General features: G+C 36.2%; 2 protein-coding genes across 2 annotated transcripts; both read left to right on the top strand.

Annotated features, from left to right (window-relative positions):
* The first annotated feature begins 4,018 nt into the window (after positions 1–4,018).
* On the top strand, positions 4,019–8,747 carry LOC138885387 (uncharacterized). The gene is made up of 4 exons (XM_070166332.1): positions 4,019–4,300; positions 4,397–4,966; positions 7,355–7,483; positions 8,532–8,747. Exons 1-4 carry the CDS (start codon positions 4,019–4,021, stop codon positions 8,745–8,747), a joined length of 1,197 nt encoding a protein of 398 aa, XP_070022433.1.
* Positions 8,748–16,260: 7,513 nt separating this feature from the next.
* Positions 16,261–18,900, top strand: LOC104231018 (probable indole-3-acetic acid-amido synthetase GH3.1). The gene is made up of 3 exons (XM_009783940.2): positions 16,261–16,656; positions 16,820–16,921; positions 17,175–18,900. Exons 1-3 carry the CDS (start codon positions 16,337–16,339, stop codon positions 18,550–18,552), a joined length of 1,800 nt encoding a protein of 599 aa, XP_009782242.1. The 5' UTR covers positions 16,261–16,336; the 3' UTR covers positions 18,553–18,900.
* Positions 18,901–19,462: the final 562 nt, after the last annotated feature.

Below are 19,462 nucleotides of genomic sequence, written 5' to 3'. Positions count from 1 at the left end.
ACGTTATATTAACGAAATTTTATATCTTTCGGATTGAATCGGCGAAAACTATTTTTTGGGTTAAACAATATATGTACATGTACGAGCAATTACATGTGCTTTGGAGTGGACATGAAAAGTATTAGATGGTCTATCTCTTTAATTTAATATTATTTTTTTGGTTAACTTAATAACATTGTTTCAATGCGTTATCTATAATCTTCTCCTCAAAGAAAAGTCTTATCTAAGATCCTGCTTCTAGATTTTACGTTGAAATACGAAAGAAGATTGGTCTTAAATAAGACTTCTAAAGGTCTTACAGAAATTCCTCTACCTAATTAAACCGGTATACGATGACTAAAAAGAGGCTGTAGCTAAGCAGAAAACAGCAGCATCGATACGTAGTTGACTTTCATACTCGTATACATATATCTTTGTTCGAGAGTCAAGAAACAGTGCAGTAATACTTATATTTATTTGGCTTTTAACTTATATACAATGATAATATAAAGAATTTTATATTAATGAATGTTATTTAGTAACATGTTATACTAGCAGGTTATTTGCAATATTCTCTTGGTAATTAATTCCACACTTATGTTGATGTAGTTATCTTTTCGATCTGAGATGAATGTAGCATTTTTGCTATAACTTCAACCGCTTCGATACAGAGTATAAATATTTATGTGTAAGTTATTATAATTTCAACAAATATTAAACTATGAATCTATAATAAAAAAAAATAGCATTAGGTTAATTTCAAGCCCATGGAATTAAAATTTTAGATTTATCTTTGATTTAGATGAACCTAATAATATAATATTCTATTCCATTTTCCGAGAATAGAAATTAAAATCATATATTTTCCAAATTGCTTTTCGGAGAAGCAAGAAGCAAAATGCGACCACGCCACTTGAAATGAAGACAAACGCGTGTACGGCTTGCTTAGATTGTTGTGACATGTAGTTTCGTAATGTATAATACTATATTGTATTGTATTGTTTGATAAATATAATGTTTGGATAAATTATAATATTTGACGTCGTTTTATGATGTCATGCATCAAATAAATTTGCAATATTACTAAGAAAATATAGGATACGAAGTAGAATTATTATATAAAAAATAAGGTAAAAGATAAGATATAATTATTTAATAATAAGGAAGGGCAAGATGACAGAAAAAAGCAAGATAACAACACCATCACACCAAATCTGTCATTTCATAAAATGACACTTTCCATCGTTACATAATAATAGATTTAACAGTACGATACAATAAAATTTAAATAACAATCAAAACATACATTGTATTTAAAGTAGCGATATGATACAACACAATAGGTAACAGCCACCAAACAAGCTGTAAGTCAAAACTATAATTTTTACTTAGAGCTCTTCAACTTCAACTCAAACAAACATTAACCTTCAAGAACGACTTTGTACACGGCAAGACTTTTAAAGTCAATGAAGTTAGGTAAAATGAAGATTGAAATTGTCATACTTGGTTTAGATACTTCTATAAGTAAGTCCATGAAGCAAAATCCAAAAGACAGGAAATATGTCCTTGGAAAACCACAAGTAAACTAACAGTTAAAGAGGAATTCTTGATAAGTATTAACAACTCCTCCACTCTTAATTTACATGATATATTTCTTAATTTTGAATCATTTCAAAAAGTTATTATTCTATTAATAGATTTTTGTATTTACAAAAAATAATATGTTTCATAAATTAATTTTTGAGTATTATTTATTTTACTATTGCTATATTCCTTAAAAGAAAAAGCTTTGTGACACGCGAAATGGGATTAAAAATTTATACAGTATGCATAATCACATGATTACGTCTGGACACAATCATTTTTTAGTACTTGTTTGACCAAAAAAATATGACTCTTGGTTCAAATAATTAAATTTAGGTGATTATGGTTAAATTTAGTTAATAATAATATTTCTAGATATAGCTTCTGAAACTATGATAAAATAAATTTGATCGAATAATGATAACAGTATGCAATAACTATTCCAAAAAGCATGAGTAATAATGTAGCATTTAATAGCAATGAATGATAATAAATGACACTTAAGTAAATAGGAGGAATGATTCACCAATAAAGGATGAATTAGATGGTTGTTCCTCCTGACAATTAATGATGAGTGACAGACAAATCCTTGAATGTTCGAATTATTCTCGGATATGATGGAAAAATATGAAATAATATCGACAAGAATCTTAGTGAAAAAATGATGTTTGTATCTTAGTAAGAGAGAGAGAATCTTTTTTTTTATCAAAGTATGTTCTTACACATGAATATCACATGCATCATATCATTGTCTCTTTTTCTATTTATATGAGACATATTCCTAGTAAACCCTAATAGTACAAGTGCAGAGAATATCCACTAGAATATTCTCTTTAATATCCTATTTCGAAAACTAGGCTTCATCGACGGTGCTCGACCTCGCCATTATTGACATCTCAACAACGGCTCTCGTCGACTCTTCGGTTATGAGTCTTGCTACTTCCTAGTCCACCTCGATTAACAACGGCTATGTATTGGGAACAATCGAGTTAATATTTGGAATTAATTATGTACTGACATGTCAAAACACGTGGATCAATGATAGAATGACAGCTAGCAAAGAGTATTCAAAGAGTCGCGAGCCTTAATAGGTACGGGCAAAGGTTCAAGAAAACAAGAAGGAACAGTTACGAGCGGTTACTCGGATCTCTTGATGATTTGAAGAGACATCGGAGGAATGAACTTAGTTAGCAAAAAGTACAGATATCTATTATTTGTAATTAATGAGCATTAATGATGGAGAACGTTATAGAATCTTCACGAAATAATTATGATTGCCAATTATAACGTTACATTAATGTCATTAATTGCTCATTATGGCTCTACTATGAGAGGAAAGAAATGTAGTACTTAGAAATAGCTATAAAAGGAGAGAAATAACATTTGTATGGGGACACAGATTATTATTGGAATACACTTATTTACTTTGCTTTATTTTGCTTACTCGGCTATTTTTCAATTCAATTCTTTTTTTTTCATTACATAATTATTTCCTTATTTGATTATCAGTAACCCGAGTTCTTCTAAAATTAAGTTTTGACCGAAATTCCTATTTTCTAGTTAAACCAATTGGTTTCGTTACCGAGAATCTGATAATATTTTATTTTCTAAATTGACTCTTTTTGTCAAAACAATCATGTCGAATGTCAACGACAACAACCAACAAAATTTACAACACCAAAAAAATTAGCAACATCAAAAGAATCAACAAGATGAAGGAACTCTAGTTCCATCGCAACGAAATTCTCCTCGACAATCGTGAGAGTGGACTCCTGATGAATCTGAATCAAACATGAATGAGCAGTTCGAAAATAATCAAGCTATTGATGAATCTTTGAAAAAATTAATCGCCCAACAGGTCAGTAATGCTCTTCAGGCTTTTGCTAACCAGCTGCCAGGTGCTGCACCACCAACACCAACTCCAAACAACAATACTGTGTAAAATCTTTGCTTAGGACTTGTTAACTCAGGCAGTGGAGGAACTCCTAGCGAATATCGTGATGGAGGGTCAGGTAACCCAGTCAATTCTGATTTACAAAATTTAGTACTAACTTTACAGAAACAACTCAAGGAGCAGAGCGATCGCATAGAGCAGATACCTGGAGTGCCGTCTGTAATCAAGGGAAAAGATATGGACATATACTCTCAACAACCTTGGAAGCCAAGTGCCGCTCCTTTACCAATTCCAAAGAAATTCAAGATGCCCGATATTCCGAAATATGATGGAACAACTGATCCACGGGATCAGGTAACTGCATTTACAACCGGTGTAAAGGGCAACGATTTGACCAAGCAAGAAATTGAATCAGTATTGGTCAAAAAATTTGGAGAAATGCTCACGAAGGAAGCATTAACATAGTACTCTCTTTTACCTGAAAATTCTATAGATTCTTTTGCTAAGCTTGCAGATTCATTTATCAAAGCACACTCGGGAGCTCAAAAAGTTAAAAAACGAATGGAGGATATTTTCAAAATAAAACAAGGAGATACGGTGCTGCTCAAAGAATTCGTAGACAAATTTCAGCATGAGAGGATGATGTTGCCACAGGTACCTGATAACTGGGGGGCTATAGCCTTTGCCAGTAATCTAAATGAAAAAAGCTCGGAAGCCACGAGGAGACTCAAAAAAAGTTTACGAGAATTTCCAGCAACAACTTGGAATGATATTTATAATAGATACAACACGAAGCTGCGGATAGAAGAAGATACTATCATTCAGCCTCGGAAAGATGAAATGGTGAGTTTAAGACGAGCTGAAACTGAAAGAAGGTCCAGTAAAAATAGGTACGAGCCTTAAATGGGACCAGCAAGAAGAGATTCCCATTCAAAATAGGAAAACCCAAGGTATGATCCTAGATCAAAAGATAGAGAGTCAGGTTCATCATCAAGGTTCGAAAAAGAACAAAACATGCGAGATACGCGAGATGATGACAAAAGCTCGAAAGCAAAGATCGGCGGCTACAGTCTTAATGTTAGCACATCCGAGTTGGTGGCTGTTTTGAGAAGCATGGGAGACAAGGTACGGTGGCCAAAGGAAATGAGATCAAACCCAAATAGGCGGAATCCCAATTTTTTGTGCGAGTTTCACAATGATCACGGTCACAAAATCGCGGATTGCAGATTATTACAAGGTGAAGTAGAAAATTTATTAAAACAAGGGTATCTAACTGAATTGTTTAGTGAAAAGGGAAAGCAAGCATATATGAAGAATAGGCAGGAACCACCAAAACCTCCTTCACCAAAAAGGACGGTTAATGTCATAAGTGGAGGGGAAAAAATCAACGGCGTGTCAAAAATAACAGTTACCCACGGGAAGCGAGTTAGACAGGTTTTAGAAGAAGATAGTATTACATTTGATGATGCAAATGTAGATGGCGTGCTAACCCCACATAACGATGTACTGGTAATATCTTTATTTGTATATGACACTAATATAAAATGAGTTTTGATTGACCCAAGTAGTTCCGTGAATATTATTCTGTTAAGAGTGGTAAATGAGATGCAAGCCGATGATAAGCTGATACCCAAAGCACGCACCTTGTCTGGTTTTGACAACTCGAGCGTCATAACAAAAGGGCAGATAATACTCACCACATTCGCAGAAAGAGTAGTCAAAGACACCAAATTTCAGGTAGTAGAAATGGATATGGCTTACAATATGATTCTCGGCAGACCATGGATTCACGAAATAGACGTTGTTCCATCTACTTTACATCATCTTATCAAGTTTCCATCACAATGGGGAATATGACAAATCTGTGGTGACCAACAAGCTTCTCAAAGCATAAACTCTGTGGCAGATTCAAGCGCAAAAAGTGACAAAAAATAGAAATCATAGAATTCAGTTGAGGATGCAGCAACACATGCCTCAACTAAGGACGGGCAAACAGATGTAGATTCGAGGCCCGATACTATTCAAGAACCAAAAGAAAATGAAAACATCAAAACAACGATCGAGGAACTGGAAGTGTGGTACTATTTGTACATTGGCCAAGCAGAAAAATCTACATTGGAACCAACCTCAGCCCAGAAATAAAATGTAAGTTGATTGAATTTTTAAAGGCTAACGCAAATTGTTTTGCTTGGTCCCATTCAGATATGACAGGTATACCACCGAAGGTAATGACCCACAAATTAAATAAAGATCCATCATACCCACCTGTCAAACAAAAGAAAAGGAAGCAAGGCTCCTTTAAGAATCAGGTGATTCAAGATGAGGTGCAAAAGCTTTTAAAAATTGGGTCCATCCATGAGGTAAAGTATCCATATTGGTTGGCTAATACTGTAGTAGTGCCAAAAAAGAATGGTAAGTGGGGAGTTTGTGTAGATTATACTGATCTAAATAAAGCTTTCCCTAAAGATTCTTTTCCGTTGCCGCACAAAAATCAGCTAATTGATGCTACTGCAGGGCATGAATTATTAAGTTTTTTAGATGCCTATTCAGGATATAATCAGATTAAAATAGATCCGCTAATGAAGAGAAAACTTCCTTTATCACAGACAGGGGGACTTACTGTTACAAAGTTATGTCGTTCGGCTTAAATAATGCTGGGGAAACATACCATAGGCTAGTGACCAAAATGTTTCAAGAACACCTAGAAAAAACCATGGAGGTATATATAGATGATATGCTGGTCAAATCACAACAAGCAGGGGATCATATTCAACACTTGACTGACACATTTCAGATTCTTCGCAAATTTAACATAAAATTAAATCCTGAGAAATGTGTATTTGGCGTGACATCATGTAAGTTCTTAGGTTTTCTTGTTTGTAACCATGGCATTGAAGTAAATCCCGCACAGATTAAAACTATTGAGGAAATTTTGGATGTACTCACGAGCAAAAAAGAAGTACAAAGGCTGACAGGAAGAATAGCAGCCTTGGGAAGATTTATTTCCAAGTCGTCAGAAAAGTGCTTCAAAATCTTCTCAACCTTAAAAAAGCAAAATCAATTTGAATGGTCTGAAGAATGTCAACAAGCGCTTAAAAATTTAAAAGCGTACCTATAAAATCCACCACTACTAGCCAAACCAAAAGATGGGGAGAAATTACTTATCTGCCTTGCTGTTTCAGAAGTTGCGGTAAGTGTCGTGTTAGTATGAGAGGACCAAGGTACAATCTCCGATTTATTATGTTAGCAAATCTTTATTAGATGCTGAGACTCGATATCCACATTTAGAAAAACTTGCACTAGCATTAATTATGGCATCTAGGAAATTAAGGCCTTATTTCCAATGTCATCCTATCTCTGTGGTAACCTCCTACCCTTTACGCAATATATTGCATAAACAAGAGTTATCGGGTAGATTAGGCAAGTGGGCTATAGAACTAAGCGAATATAACATTACATATCAACCTAGAACTGCAATAAAGTCACAAGTTTTAGTAGATTTTGTGGCAGATTTTAGCCAAGGGATATAACTGGAAGCAGAAAAAGAACTGCAGGTATTTAACGAGTCTAATCTAGGTACTTGGACCTTATTTACTAATGGTTCATCAAATGTAAAAGGAGCAAGTCTAGGCATTGTCCTGGTACCACCTGCGAGTGAAACCATACGACAAGCCATAAAATGTCATCCAATCACTAATAATGAGGTAGAATATAAAGCTGTGATTGCAGGTTTAGAATTGGCATGTGAGCTGGAATAGAGCAGGTCATAATCAAAAGCGATTCGCAACTCGTAGTTAACCAGATGCAGGGGACTTATACAGCTAGACAAGGATGCAACAATACCTGGAAAAGGCACGGGATTTAGTTAGACAATTCCAAACTTGAAAAATCACGCAGGTACCAAGAGAAGAGAATGTCGAGGCAGATGCTCTAGCTAATCTTGCATCCGCTACAGAAGTAACAAATAAAGAAAAAGCTTCCGTGATACATTTGTTTCATTCAGTGCTTGATCAAGACAAAAACGAGGTAAATTACATTAATCTAACTTGGGATTGAAGAAACGAAATTGTCAATTTTTTGCAATATGGAATACTACCTGAAAATAAGAAAAAGGCTCAAGCACTTCGCCAAAAAGCTGCTCGTTACTGTTTAAATCAAGGCAATTTATATTAAAAAGTGTTCGGTGGCCCTCTATCAAGATGTCTCGGGCCTTCACAAACGGAATATGTGATAAAATAAATACACGAGGGACGTTGTGGAAATCACACTGGAGGGAGATCTTTGGTAAAAACCATAATTAGAGCTGGCTGTTACTGGCCAAAAATGGAATAAGAGGCGGAAAATTTTGTGGTTAAATGTGACAAGTGCCAAAGATATGGCAGCAACATGCATCGACCAGCTGAATTATTACATCCAGTTATGGCACCATGGCCTTTTATGAAGTGGGGGATGGATATCATAGGTCCACTACCACAAGCCAAAGGCAAGGTAATATTTTTGTTAGTACTCACCGATTATTTTACTAAGTGGGTAGAAGCAAGAGCCTTCAAACAAGTACGAGAAAAAGAAGTCAGAGACTTCATCTGGTGAAACACCATATGCCGATTTGGGGTGCCGAAGGAGATATTGTGTGATAACGGCCCATAACTCATAGGTGCACAAATCACAAAATTCTTCCAAAGTTTGCAAATTAAAAGGATTACCTCGACACCTTATCATCCGGTGGGAAATGGACAAGCTGAATCAACAAATAAGATTATTATCAACAACTTGAAGAAAAGACTAGAAGAATCAAAAGGCAATTGGCCAGAGGTACTACCTAGAGTCTTGTGGGATTATCGAACAACAACAAAAACAAGTATGAGAGAAACACCGTTTTCACTTGTATATGGAGCTGAAGCCTTAATTCTAGTCAAAATAGGGGAGCCAAGTATGAGATATACTCAAGCTACTGAAGAGTCGAATGAAGAAGAGATGCGGGTAAATCTGGATTTACTTGAAGAAAGGAGGGAAACTGCTTTAATAAGGATGGCAGCGCAAAAATAAGTTATTTAGCGGTATTACAATCGGAAAGCTCATCTCAGATACTTCAAGATTGGGGACTACGTACTCAAGAAAGTTTTTCCAATCCACGAGGGCAGCCAATGCAGGAAAGTTAAGTCCAAATTGGGAAGGGCCTTACAAGATTCATGGTATCGCAGGAAAAGGTGCATACGAGCTTGAAACATTGGATGGCAAGATTCTACTTTCAAATTGGAATGTTGTTCATCTGAAGAAGTACTATTTCTAAGGGAAGGAAATACCAACGGTCAGGTATCCCCACTCACAATTTTTATTTTTGAATTTTTAAAATTTTACTAACGATTTTAGATGATAGGCAAAAAGCTAGCCCACACTAAATGATGAATTTCGACCTGAAAGACACGTGGAAGGAAAATAATTCCCGGTCTAGGGTTACAATTATTCTGATGGAAATGCAATGGGTTAAGCAGTCTTCATCTAAAATTGTACCTTCCAGTCTCGTATGTTTTTTCTTTTCAGGAAAAGGACCGCACTGAAGAAATAATCAAGTGCTCGAGATTTCATACTTCAAAGCTCAAACACTTGGGGGACTATATAATATACATATGATATATGTATAAGGAAGGCAAAGAAGGCACAATTAAATTTCAAGTCAAGCCTAAAGTCTACTCAACAAATATCAAGTTTTGAGCAAAGTCACGAGCCAAAAAATGCAAGCCTGATCCAAAAACCTATGATGAATACACTCGTGGATACAAATTTCAAACTCCTACAAATGTTTAGGTTAAAGGCAGTATTTAGCCATGGGTCATAAAGAATCCCTTGGATTTTTTTTACAAATCTTTTGTAAAGAAAATAGTTACAGAAGAGTTATAGAAGATATTTAAATATATGTAAGATTTTATTTAAGCTTGACAAAGTTTGAATAAAAACTTATCAAAGTTATTTCAAGAAACATGTGTGTTCCTATTTCTCCTTTCGTATGTTTACACCATTATGAAGTTGAGATGTCTTCTTCATTAAGTGTCCTCTTTTATAATTCATGTTTGATTCAAAAATCCATGAAATTAACTAAGCATTTCTAAAATGCGCACAAAGTTAAAAGGGGTAAAATAAAAACCCGCATATTGAAATTAAATAGAAGCAAGACCCTGAACTTATAAATAAACAAGGCAAGGGCAAATCATTAAAAAAGTATAACAGAGACTCAAAGTCAAAAGCATTAAGCTGAAGCAAAAACTTTATAATATTAAGTTAAAACTAAGTATGAACTTAGTTTTAAACTAGTTGTCATTATAAATCCCCGAAAAGACCTGGGGATATGTTGTTACCAAAAACATTACCCCTAAGTGGGACCAGGGGTAAAACTACCAAACGTTCCACCAAAAAAACAAAAAACAAAAAAGAGTCAAACTTCACAAATAAACTTTCACTATGGAGCAGGACCTGAAAAAGAATTCAAAACGGCATCATCAACAACAGAAGGCTCGATTTGGTCAGAAGGAGCTGAGATATCCACCGCACCAGGATTAGCTTCAACATTCTCGAGAGTATCAGCCATGGGTGAAGAGAAACTTTGGCTTTGCCGAGTTTTTTCTATGGTCTCTTTAATCTTCGCTAACTCTGAATCCAAGTTAAAACCTTCTTGGCTTACCTCCATAAGAGTATCATGGCGCGTGTTCAAAATGGTCCAACTTACTTCAACAACAGCCTTGTCCTCAAGAGCCTCGTAGTCTCTTTCCCAATGATCAATTTCACTTTTGAGCTCCTCCCTCTTAGCTAAAGTAGCATTGTAAGAAGACTGTAAGGGGGCAAGTGAACTCTCCAAGAATTTGACCTTATCAAAAGACACTCAGAGATCTTCTTGGGTCTGGGTGAGTGTTTGAACAAGCTCACCAACATAAACCTCTTTCTCATTCAACAAGGCCTTCAGACCTCTGATCACTTCAATAGCTTTGGAGAGTTGTTCAGCAAAAGACAATTCGAGGAGGTTTTTATCCTTGCCCGCCTGGTTGGAAGAAGCTTTCTCAACTGCTAGCTCCGATGCCATGACTCTTAGCTGCTGCTCTAAGGTACATTAATTTTCTTCTAAAACTTCCTTCTCATGATGAAGACTTTCATACTGCTCTTTCCAATTATCTACCTCAATCTGGTAATCGTGCATCAATTGCTCTGTATGGGAAATCCTTTTCATCATCTCCATACCGATGAGATTGATCTACATAAAAAGGGATAAGAATCTTAGCAAAAGGAAAATGGAATAGAACATGAAAAGAAGTCTATACCTTCAATGATGATTGCACGATGTCAATCATCCAAGTCAAAAAACTATGACTTTCTAGCTTGGACTTTTCAACCGGACCAATCAAGGATTTCAATCATACATCAACTTGGCCTGACTTCTTCAGAAGATTACCATCGGCAGGAACCCCAATGGTAATTTGCTTCATCACTTTGCTTCCACTTGAAGAACCAACTTCAGTTCGAGAAATATTAGTAGCAGGGAATGTAAAGGAAGTCATAATGGCTTGAGGCGGAGCAGAAACAGCAGTAGTAAGAACATGCAAAGGGCGTTCCATTAGGACATATACGGGGAAAGAAGCAAGAGATACTTCCTCAGACATCAAATCGAAGCCTTCATTATCAAACTCACGCGAAAAAAGTTGTTCATCAGAGTCACGAGCTGCCATGAGAGTCTCTTCGTCAGAACTCACTAGAGTGGCTTCAATAGGCTCGGTCACAGGAACAGAATAAGGAGGAGTAACTTCGTCATCCGAAATGACGCGTCTTCTAGCCCGCGACTTTCTAACCAAATAACTTCCATCCTGTTCCTCTTCGTCTTCAGAATCATGGGGTCTGTCAGCTTTCCTTTTCGATGAAGAACTCAAGATTATCTCCTGAGCTCTTGCCAAAGAAAGTCTAGAAGGTACGATCGACTCAGCACTTACACCACGAATAGGAAACCCTGATAAAAGAAGGGTTAAATACGTTCTAAAGTAAGAATGAATAAAAATAGAAGGAAAAGAATAAAAAAATTTACCTTGAGTTTTAACCTTCCAACCAAACCTATTTGAGAGGTAATTCCAAGATCTAACTTCCATTGGAGCAATGGTCAACAATTTCTCTACCCAACTACGGAAATTGGGAATCTCTTCAACAGTTCCCATGGTTGCTGAAAAAAAAAGCGAAATAGTCACGGGAAGTACAAATCTTTTAAAAAAAGAGAAAAGAGAAGATAGAAAGTTGCAAAGAAAACTTCGTGCAAAATTCCACTTTTCAGGGAATGACATATTTTCTTCACCTACTAACCCTAACGTAAGAGCAGCAACAAATCGGTCATACCAGCCACGATCTTTATCATCCTCAGGGCTGATTAATACCCTATTACTCTTCGCTACCAAAGTAAAAATCCCATGACGGAATAACTTAGGGGAGTAGAGGTGGATTAGATGAAAGAAGGTAAAAGACAATTGAGCCAAATTAGCCAAATATCTTAAACATGCAACAACCCTCCATACAATAGGGCCAATTTGTCCTAAATACACATTGAAGAAGCGGCAGACTTCAATGATAACTGGATCAATAGGGGGTCTAAAGTCCAATATAAAAGGTTATGTGTACATGAAAGAAAAGCCTGCCTTGAAAGAAGTAATCCTTTGATTTGCATTAGGATCAGAATTGGGAAATCAAACCTCCAATGACAATCTCTACGAACAACAGAGATCAAACCTTCAGTAATATGTGAAGAGTAAACATCGACATGATGATGAGAGGACATAGAGGAAACATGGTTTCTAATTGATTCTCTATTAGTATAAAAAGAAATTTCAGAAGGGATAATTTCATCTACCGTAGGTTCACAGATTGGCTCATAGGAATCCCGACTTCTGGCAGAAGACATATGTGTAAGAGAAGCCTTAGTTCTAGAAGATGAAGAAGGATTAGAACTAGGTAGAGAAGAAGAAGAACCTCGAATGGAAACTGACCCTAAACTACGTAGCCTACCCCCTTTCCCGCTCCTAATAGGAACAAGGGGAAGTTCATCTACGATAAGAACTTTTTGAGGATCAGGGTTTGAAGAAGCCATAGCTGTACGAAAAGGGAGAGAAGATTAAGTAATCAAAGATGGAAAACTTTTCTATGAAAGAAAAGACAAAGGATATATTTATACTTAGAAGCAACCGTCAAACAAAAAGGTGATGATGGGAACGTCATAATGAAAACTGTCAAAAGATGCTGAAAGACTGCAGAACCAATCAAAAATCACTGCGTGTCACATGCATTAAATGGAAGTGACATGCAAAGCGTCAGTTCTGAAAAAGGTATAATGATACGTGAGAATGGCGGCAAAAATTCCAGCTTTAAAGAGATCCACTTCCCAAATATTCAATTGCTGAATAAATGGCAAGTTGTGGGACTATCTGTATTAGGAAAAATCGAGTTAACATTTGGAATTAATTATGTGCTGACATGTCAAGACACATGGATCAATGGAAGAATGACAGCTAGCAAAGAGTATTCAAAGAGCCGCGAGCCTTAATAGGTATGGGCAAAGGTTCAAGAAAACAAGAAGGAACGGTTACGAACAGTTACTCAAATCTCTTGATGATTTGAAGAGACATCGGAGGAATGAACCTAGTTAGCAAAAAGTACATATACACATTATCTGTAATTGTTGAGCATCAATGATGGAGAACGTTATAGAATCTTCACGAAATAATTATGATTGCTAATTATAACGTTACATTAATGCCGTTAATTGTTCATAATGGCTCTATTATGATAGGAAAGAAACGTAGTACTTAGAAATAGCTATAAAAGGAGAGAAATAAAATTTGTATGGGACACAGATTATTATTGAAATACACTGATTTACTTTGCTTTATTTTGCTTACTCAGCTACTTTTCAATTCAATTTTTCTTTTTCATTACATAATTATTTTCTTATTTGATTATCAGTAACCCGAGTTCTTCTAAAATTAAGCTTTGACCGAAATTCCTATTTTCTGGTTAAACAGGCTCGAGAATTCTTTCTTTAGTGTTATCTTATCTTAAATATTCTAGGGCAGATTTTGACCCATACAATACTAGTAGTAGTTTTATGTTGTAGTAATTTAATTACTGTAATTACACCAAACACCAATCAAAGCTTGCATATATTATCTGTATATCTTCAGCAGTCTAAAAGATTACGGACAGACATATGGCTTCTGAAATCATAAGTCAAAAATAAGAAAAGCTTCGAGTTTTGATTTTGAATGTAGAGATAAAGGATCATTTGGGGTGTTTATACTTCATACAGCATAAGATAAAATCAGATTTGATTTCAGCCCTCGTCACACTTCAAAACTATACCAAGCCACAATTCTTTCGGGCTACTACCATTTAACATTAACTAAATTCCAAAATGAATAAATATCAATAATAATTCCTCGAATTGCTCACCAAATATGTATCTGGAGGTTAAAATTAATGTTATATTCTAAGTTGAGTTTGTAGAATGCTTCATCTCCCCGCGTTTCCCTACTCCATCTGAATTGAATAACTAACTAATCGTGTTTTTTTTTTAATATCATTTTAAAGGATCTTTATACCATTGAATTAGTTAAATTTCAATTACAAACAATTTGCCTATATGTGAGCAGGCAAAAGGACATCAAAAGTACAGGATTTTCGGTCCACTGTACTGGGCTTTCGTCATCAATCGTTTGGCATTAAAAAAGATTACTTCCTCTCATATACTCATAAGGTAATAACAAGGCAAGGTTGATTATAGTGGCCACGATATTAAACCATAACTGAAGAAACATAAACATTATTGAAAAAGTTGGTTCCTCCCGTTTCAGAAATACTTAACACACACGAGATTCTGATCTTTTGGTTGAATTGACCTTTCGAAACATTATTGAGTGTTGAACGTGCTCGTTTCGCAGCATTACCCCATTATCATTTGCGTTTACCAACAATAATTGAATTTAACTACCAAATAGGACTCTCACTTTATGTAAGACATATTTGAATTATTAGTATCGTGACTAGAAAGGATTCTACCAAAAAAAAGTGTAAGATAAACACCGAGATATATGGTGTAAGCCAAAAAAAACTGCCCTATTGTGATAGTCACAACAACAACAATTAAAATCCTACTAGTAGGGTCTAGTAGGGTCTGGGGAGGGTAGTGTGTACACAGACCTTATCCCTACCCCGAAGGATAAAAAGACTGTTTTCGAAAGACACTCTGCTCAAGAGGACAAAAAGACAAAAGGAGACAATATCACTATCACCACAGCAATCATAAGAAAAATAGGAACAACATAAAATCCAGAAGAAAGATGTAAAGCAAAAGCGATAGCGATAGCTAGTAAATCAGTCCGACACTGAAAAGCTAAATAGTAAGACACGACATTGCCACTAGCTAACTTAGACAAAAACCCTACCATACTAGTCTCACAGTGGAAAATGTTTTGTCAAGAATGGGATAAACCCTATTGTGATCGTCACCTTTCTGATAAATCCTCTTATCTAAAACACACTGTTCCTTTTTATTGCATTAATTCTTTTAATATGCATATAGGTCCATCTCTTGATGTCAACAATTTTGTTTCATGCTCAAAACACAGCTTGTACAGTTGTTAAGTCATGGTGGCTGACGAGCTTAAATTAAGTTCTCCTCAACTGCTATGCTAAATATTGACTGGTGAACGGTCGCAGTGATTGTAATCAAGAGCAATATGATAAATTTATATCACGTAGTTCGTTTTATCATATGAAGCTAATTAATCTTCTAGTTTTACGTCAAAAACACAATGCGTTACAAATTGAATAACCTTAATATAACAAAACGTAATACGTTACAAGAATTCAAATATGAAACGCTACACAGGTAATTGAATTATCAAAAAGTATAACGGAAGCCCTAAATGCATAATCATATTGTAAAAAATAAAATAAAAAATTGGCAGTTGCATTTCCGATTAAATCAACATAGCGTGAAAAAGAAATAAAGAGAAACTATAGTTATAGCAGACAGGGAATTTAGCTAGGCGATGAAAACTATGACAGGGGTATCCTGGTGGGAGGCTGGGAGCTATACAAGTAGACAAATAGCAAAAGAACAATGCAGGAATTCTAGTGACAACCCCGAGGATATATGTTCATGTGATTGCTGCACAATTATATTCTTTTGCGCACTGATTAATTATCTTTTGGATAAAAATATATATACTTTATCATGTTAACCTCATGAATACCTTTCATCACCTGACATTTTTTTCAAAAAATAGTCCATTTAATAGTAGATTATCTTTCACACTCATTAATTAATATTAGCTCCTAAAACATAGGTTACTTTCTGTTGTGTTAAACAGTGTAATTTGCTCCTTCGCCGGCAGCCTATGTTTGTCCGTGACCAACAAACTCACCAGAAACGGTCGTCCATTTCAACTCCGTGACAAAAGAACCCTCGCTGGACTTTGCTGACCTGTCATGCATATTGGGCCCACAAGTTCTGAAAGAGCAGACATAGTGACGTAATGTGGGCCCACAAGTTCCCTCTTCCAGAGACCATAACTCCGACAAAAAAATATTACAAAGTCGATGCACGGCAAATGCATCGTCCAAGTCCATGGCTAAAATTACCAAAGATTTTTATTAGTGTGGCTTCCACGTGTACATTCTTACGTGGAAAGTGACGTGGATAGACATGGAAGAATAAGGCCTTCCTTTCACTATAAATAGGTTCCCATTTACAGGTACCCAAGCACACAATCGAAATTAACAATCTCTAAGAATTAAGTGCTTTATATCTTCTCTTCCACTTTAAATTCTCTCTTCTCTACTTTTCATATACAATATATTATGGCTGTTGATTCTTGTCTTTCATCTCCTCTTGGCCCTCCGGCATGTGAGAAAGATGCCAAGGCTCTTCAGTTCATTGAGGAGATGACTAAAAATACTGATTCAGTACAAGAGAAAGTGTTGGCTGAAATACTAAGCCGAAATGCCAATACTGAGTACCTCCAAAGATTCAAAGTTGGTGGTGCAACTGACCGTGACACGTTCAAGTCCAAGGTTCCCGTTGTCACATACGAGGATCTTAAACCTTATATTGATCGTGTCGCCAATGGCGATCGCTCACCAATCTTCTCATCTCATCCTATTTCAGAGTTCCTTACCAGGTCAGATTTTCTCTTTTAAGCCAAATATCGCATGCAGTATATTAATCGTGCACATATTTTTCCCAAATTGAAGTAGTACTTTGTTTTCTTTGATGGAACAAAAATTTCTTAGCTAATATGCTATTTCAATATTCATATTGAAATGTTACTTTTGGTTTTATAGTTCGGGGACGTCTGCTGGAGAGAGAAAGCTGATGCCCACAATTGCGGATGAGCTAGAACGCAGACAGAAATTGTACAGTCTTCTCCAGCCCGTGATGAATCTGTAAGTCATCTACCCTAGGGTACAGTTACTATTCTATAACATGCATGACATCATTACTTTATAAAATGTTTCTATATGGAATATAGTCTGGTAATCCACCAATTTTCAAATTAACCACTCTTAATTAACCCCCATTAGAACATAAAATTCGCTGAAATTAACATTAGTCTTACTTTGTGATTTGGAGAAAAATATTGAAAATTTGTAATTAGTCAGGATTGATGTTAAATTTTCTTGGACTTATGTTAAACAGGTATGTGCCTGGTCTAGACAAGGGGAAGGGATTATACTTTCTATTTATAAAGGCAGAAACCAAGACTCCTGGTGGCCTTGTTGCACGTCCAGTACTGACTAGTTACTACAAGAGTGAACAATTCAAGACTAGGCCATACGACCCTTCCAATGTCTACACCAGCCCTAACGAGGCTATCCTCTGCGTCGACTCTTTCCAAAGTATGTACACTCAAATGCTTTGTGGCCTTCTCATGAGAGAAGAAGTCCTCCGAGTAGGCGCTGTTTTCGCCTCAGGCCTACTTCGGGCCATCCGTTTTCTTCAACTCAACTGGCAGCAATTAGCTCATGATATTGCAACTGGAACCCTAAACCCTAGAGTTTCAGACCCTTCAATCAGAAATTGCATGTCCAAAATACTCAAACCAAATCCTGAACTTGCTGAGTTTGTTACTAAAGGATGTGATGGCGACAACTGGGAAGGAATCATTACTAGAATTTGGCCAAACACAAAGTACTTGGACGTCATAGTCACAGGTGCAATGGCTCAATATATCCCTACTTTAGATTATTACAGTGGGGGTCTACCAAAGGCTTGTACAATGTATGCATCGTCCGAATGTTATTTTGGTCTCAATTTAAAACCAATGTGCAAGCCTTCTGAAGTTTGTTACACTATCATGCCAAATATGGGTTACTTTGAATTCATCCCACATGACCCAGCCAACCCGGTACAAATCTCTCATGATTCGCCCCCTCATCTCGTGGACCTGGCTGACGTAGAATTGGGAAAAGAATACGAGCTCGTGATCACCACTTATGCTGGATTATGTCGTTACCGAGTTGGTGACATACTACAGGTTACCGGATTTCACAACTCAGCACCTCAATTCAAATTTGTTAGGAGAAAAAATGTGTTGTTGAGCATTGACTCGGACAAAACTGATGAGTCTGAATTGCAAATGGCTATTGAAAATGCAACAGCACTTTTGCGCCCATATGATACTAATTTGGTCGAGTACACGAGTTTTGCTGATACAAAGACAATTCCGGGGCACTACGTGATTTACTGGGAATTACTAGTAAAGGACCCAACCAACCCACCGAGTCAGGAGGTGTTGAACCAGTGCTGCTTGGCTATGGAAGAATCTTTGAACTCAGTGTATAGACAGTGTCGCCTTGCGGACAATTCAATTGGACCACTTGAGATTAGAATAGTGAAAAATGGGACATTTGAAGAGCTGATGGATTATGCAATTTCGAGGGGTGCATCAATTAATCAGTATAAGGCTCCGAGGTGTGTCAATTTTACTCCTATTGTGGAACTTCTTGATTCCAGGGTGGTATCTGTGCATTTCAGTCCGGCTGCTCCTCACTGGACCCCAGAACGGCGACGTTAGCTGATATCAAGTCAAGTAGTCTTAGTGTGTAATAAACATGGCAAAAGCCAGAAAGATCCGGTTAGCTACTAACGAAACATGCTCGGACAGTGAACCAAAAAGAATATCTGCCTTCCGCTCTGTCCTCATCACTTTAATTTACCTTTTCTGCATCTCCTGTTGGTGTTACGTTGAATGTTCAAAGTTGATTATGGTCTTTGTTTATGTAAAGAGTCGTTAAGTGTGTGTAATTAAACTATGAATGCTTTGGTTGTTGTGATTTGAATTACGCGACAGATGTGTTCCTTTTGTACTTTTATGACTTAGTAATAATGGTACATGAAAAAGACGTACCAATATTTGTGTTAAGCAGCTCTTTGCTTCTTTCCTTGATATGCTTTCCTCTTTACGTACATGGATTGTAAGCACCTGGTGTATATTCTGTTAGAAAGAAATGAGGACGAAATAATTGAGCCTTGATAGTGTAGTCATATCCTTAAGAATTTAAGCCTCACCTTTTATTGATGTAGGGATTATGGCAGAATTTCTTGAGGATTCTACAAATTCTATGAGTTTCGAGTGCCAGCAATTAACTCGAATTTTTACTCGAACAAACTTTGTAAATTTGTGGATAGTAGTAGTAAGAGGAGAAGATGGATTTCTGTTGATTTTTGTGTTGTGTTTCATTTTGGAGAGGAAAGGGATATTCATAAACCCTTTAGGTGTCTATTCAAATTAACAGACTCAACCTTACCAACATGCACCATTTTTAAAAATCAACAGTCACTTTTTCAATTTAAATGAATTTTAAAAAAGTTTTGATAATTTAAAAATATTTTTATTAAATAATAAAAATAATAAGTGAATTTTATCAAATTCTAGTTACCCTCCAAAACATTTTTCAAAATATTCATATCATGTAAGACAAAGA

This window comes from Nicotiana sylvestris, chromosome 2 (assembly GCF_000393655.2).
Source record: "Nicotiana sylvestris chromosome 2, ASM39365v2, whole genome shotgun sequence".
NCBI lineage: Eukaryota > Viridiplantae > Streptophyta > Magnoliopsida > Solanales > Solanaceae > Nicotiana > Nicotiana sylvestris.
Note: the sequence above shows the minus strand (reverse complement) of the source record. Positions and strands in the feature narration are given on the sequence as shown.

What these genes read in the sequence shown, in the direction of transcription:
- LOC138885387 (XM_070166332.1), top strand. Translation starts at nt 4,019, where the DNA reads ATGGAGGATATTTTCAAAATAAAACAAGGAGATACGGTGCTGCTCAAA. An exon ending in AGCCTCGGAAAGATGAAATG is followed by an intron (nt 4,301 to 4,396) that starts GTGAGTTTAAGA and finishes CATTCAAAATAG; the next exon opens with GAAAACCCAAGGTATGATCC. An exon ending in CCCCACATAACGATGTACTG is followed by an intron (nt 4,967 to 7,354) that starts GTAATATCTTTA and finishes AAAATCACGCAG; the next exon opens with GTACCAAGAGAAGAGAATGT.
- LOC104231018 (XM_009783940.2), top strand. Translation starts at nt 16,337, where the DNA reads ATGGCTGTTGATTCTTGTCTTTCATCTCCTCTTGGCCCTCCGGCATGT. An exon ending in ATTTCAGAGTTCCTTACCAG is followed by an intron (nt 16,657 to 16,819) that starts GTCAGATTTTCT and finishes TTGGTTTTATAG; the next exon opens with TTCGGGGACGTCTGCTGGAG. An exon ending in CTCCAGCCCGTGATGAATCT is followed by an intron (nt 16,922 to 17,174) that starts GTAAGTCATCTA and finishes TATGTTAAACAG; the next exon opens with GTATGTGCCTGGTCTAGACA.